The sequence below is a fragment of the Buceros rhinoceros genome, unplaced genomic scaffold (assembly GCF_000710305.1).
Source record: "Buceros rhinoceros silvestris isolate BGI_N320 unplaced genomic scaffold, ASM71030v1 scaffold22030, whole genome shotgun sequence".
In the NCBI taxonomy this organism is placed as follows: Eukaryota; Metazoa; Chordata; class Aves; order Bucerotiformes; family Bucerotidae; genus Buceros; species Buceros rhinoceros.
Genome location: NW_010391580.1, coordinates 2,030 through 4,243, shown reverse-complemented (window position 1 = coordinate 4,243; position 2,214 = coordinate 2,030). Strand labels below are relative to the sequence as shown.

The window sequence follows — 2,214 nt, the reverse complement described above, 5'->3', positions numbered from 1 at the left end:
GGGGCTCAGCATCGTTCCGGGGGTGCTGGGCAGTGTCTGCCAGCGCGGGGGGTGCAGCCGGTGACTGCAAGTGTTTGCTCAGAGCCGCTATTGCCTCATTCATCTCTCTTAGCAAAGAGCTTCGGTCAGAGAAGCGTTCCTCTTTCAGCAGTTCTGGGAAGGGGTCCTCTTCCGCAGAGCTCGCTCGTGGCAGGGCTCCCAAAAGGCTTGTTTCTGATGGCGGCATTTCCCAAACCCTGGAAAGGGCAGGAAAAAAGGGGGGGCTCCAGTCCAGTTCTCAGGTCAGGCTGCAGCAACCTCCCACCCAGCTGCACTGAGGGGGTCTCTCCTCCACCACCTCACCCCTTCCCTCTGCAAACCCTCCAGCTGTACTGCAGATCCACACAGGCAGCAATGGGGACAGGGAAAGGGGGATGCGACCCAGGGAGCCAGACTGGGGGCAGGATATGGCCCCACGAGCAAGAGTGCCTCTTCCCCAGGGTCTGTGTTCACATTATCAGAGAGGAAAAAAGAGCTCCTGGCCAGGTGTGGTGAGTGCCTGAGCCGAGGGAGAGGTGCAGGGTGATGAGGGTAGGAGATCAGACCTCCGGGATGAGAGATGAGGGGGTGGGAAAGGAGCGTTAAAATGAATAAATATCACAAGGGCAGGAGCTGAAGCAGCAAGTGCTGTCCAGGAGCCCTTACACTTGGTGGGTGCTCGTGGCTTTGGGCTCGCTGCTCCGGGACCCCAGCCTGATCCGCATCTCGGAGCGGAACTTCTCGCTGTTCTCCGGACTCGTCTGCAGTAAATAGGGTGGGAAGAGGAGAGAGAAAAGTGCTTGGCGAGGGAGCATATCCACCTGAAACGATGCTAGGCTCTCCCACCCGTATCTAGAGGTCCCCGTCCGAAATCTTGGGGGCCCCAGAGCCAAGGTGTTGCTACCCCCTCCCTTCCCAAGCATCTCTAGGGCACTGTGCCAACCCAGTTTGAGGACGCTTTCAGGGGAGGCACTGCCTCTGCTGCTGAAGCACCCTGTGCTCTGGGGCTCCCCAGCAGCCCCAAACCGAGCAGTATGAGGTCCTGGAGCATAGACACCTCGTCCCATCCCCATGCACCCAGCTGAAGTACCTGTGGGGACACTGGCACCTTGCCAGGCAGCTCTGCCACCTCTCTCTCCCTGCAAACACAGAGCACAGGGGTCAAAATGGCAACTGCATCCTCTTCATTGTTCCATCCCTGCGCCAGGGTTGTCCCCAGCCCCGGAGGCAGTGATGGGCTGGAGCAGGATAGCAAAACCCTTGGATCAGTCCTGGTTGGGTCCTTCTGGGTGCTGGACATCCCCATCTCTGCTGGCACTGCCTACAGGGATGTGTTCAGTCACAGCGATGACAGTCTTGGCCTTTTTTCTAATGCTTTTCACACCAACCCATGATTCAGCTGCACCGTGGAGACTGCTGAAGCACCGCAGTGGCTGAGACCCATCAAACTCATTCCCCATCCACCACAGCCCCCCAGTATGTGCAGAGGGAGATGCTGGTGTCTCAGCCACTCACCCAGGCTCCTCTGCATGCTCCCAAGCCACCGCAGCCCTCGCCATCCTCAGGCGCCCGTGGGTCTGCTGGAGCTGCTGGTGAAGGTGCTGCAGACGGTTCTCCAGCACCCGGTTGCTCTCCTCCAGCTGCCGGTTTTCGGTGCTGGCAGCCTGCTGGGTGCTGCGGAGGTTGCAGCACCGCATCTCCAGCTGCGGGATGGCGACCAGGACATTCACACCCCACACAGCCCAGGTCTATGACACCACATTGCTGCTATAGCACAGCCCAGAGACCCACTGACATGATGGCAGCCGGCTGGGTGCTGCGGAGGTTGCGGCACCGCATCTCCAGCTGCGGGATGGCGACCAGGACATTCACACCCCACACAGCCCAGGTCTATGACACCACATTGCTGCTATAGCACAGCCCAGAGACCCACTGACATGATGGGGGATCAGGGGTTGGGGACATCTCACCTCCATCTGCCCCGTGGCCAAGCGCCCCACCTCCCTCTCGCTGGCATCCAGCGCCTGCTGCAGCTCTGTGCTGTGCTGGTGGCTCCGGGCCACACTCTGGGATGGCAACGAGGACGTTAGCAGCCACTCGCCCATCTGGGATCTGCCACAGGGGTTTGGGGGGGCTGGGTCCCCTCCCAGGGTGGGTGGCAAGGGGAGAGGAGCTGCTGGCGACCCACCTCCTGCC

At 60.6% G+C, this 2,214-nt stretch overlaps 1 protein-coding gene across 1 annotated transcript in view; it reads right to left on the bottom strand.

Moving 5' to 3' along the window:
- Nucleotides 1-2,214, bottom strand: part of RAB44 (RAB44, member RAS oncogene family) — a 10,396-nt gene that overhangs the window by 6,390 nt on the left and 1,792 nt on the right. The window contains exons 6-10 of the mRNA XM_010142418.1: nt 1,989-2,130; nt 1,534-1,721; nt 1,109-1,157; nt 685-779; nt 95-236 (exon numbers count right to left, since the gene is read on the bottom strand). Coding sequence (XP_010140720.1) covers nt 95-236; nt 685-779; nt 1,109-1,157; nt 1,534-1,721; nt 1,989-2,130 — 616 coding nt within the window. The remainder of the gene's footprint in view (nt 1-94; nt 237-684; nt 780-1,108; nt 1,158-1,533; nt 1,722-1,988; nt 2,131-2,214) is intronic.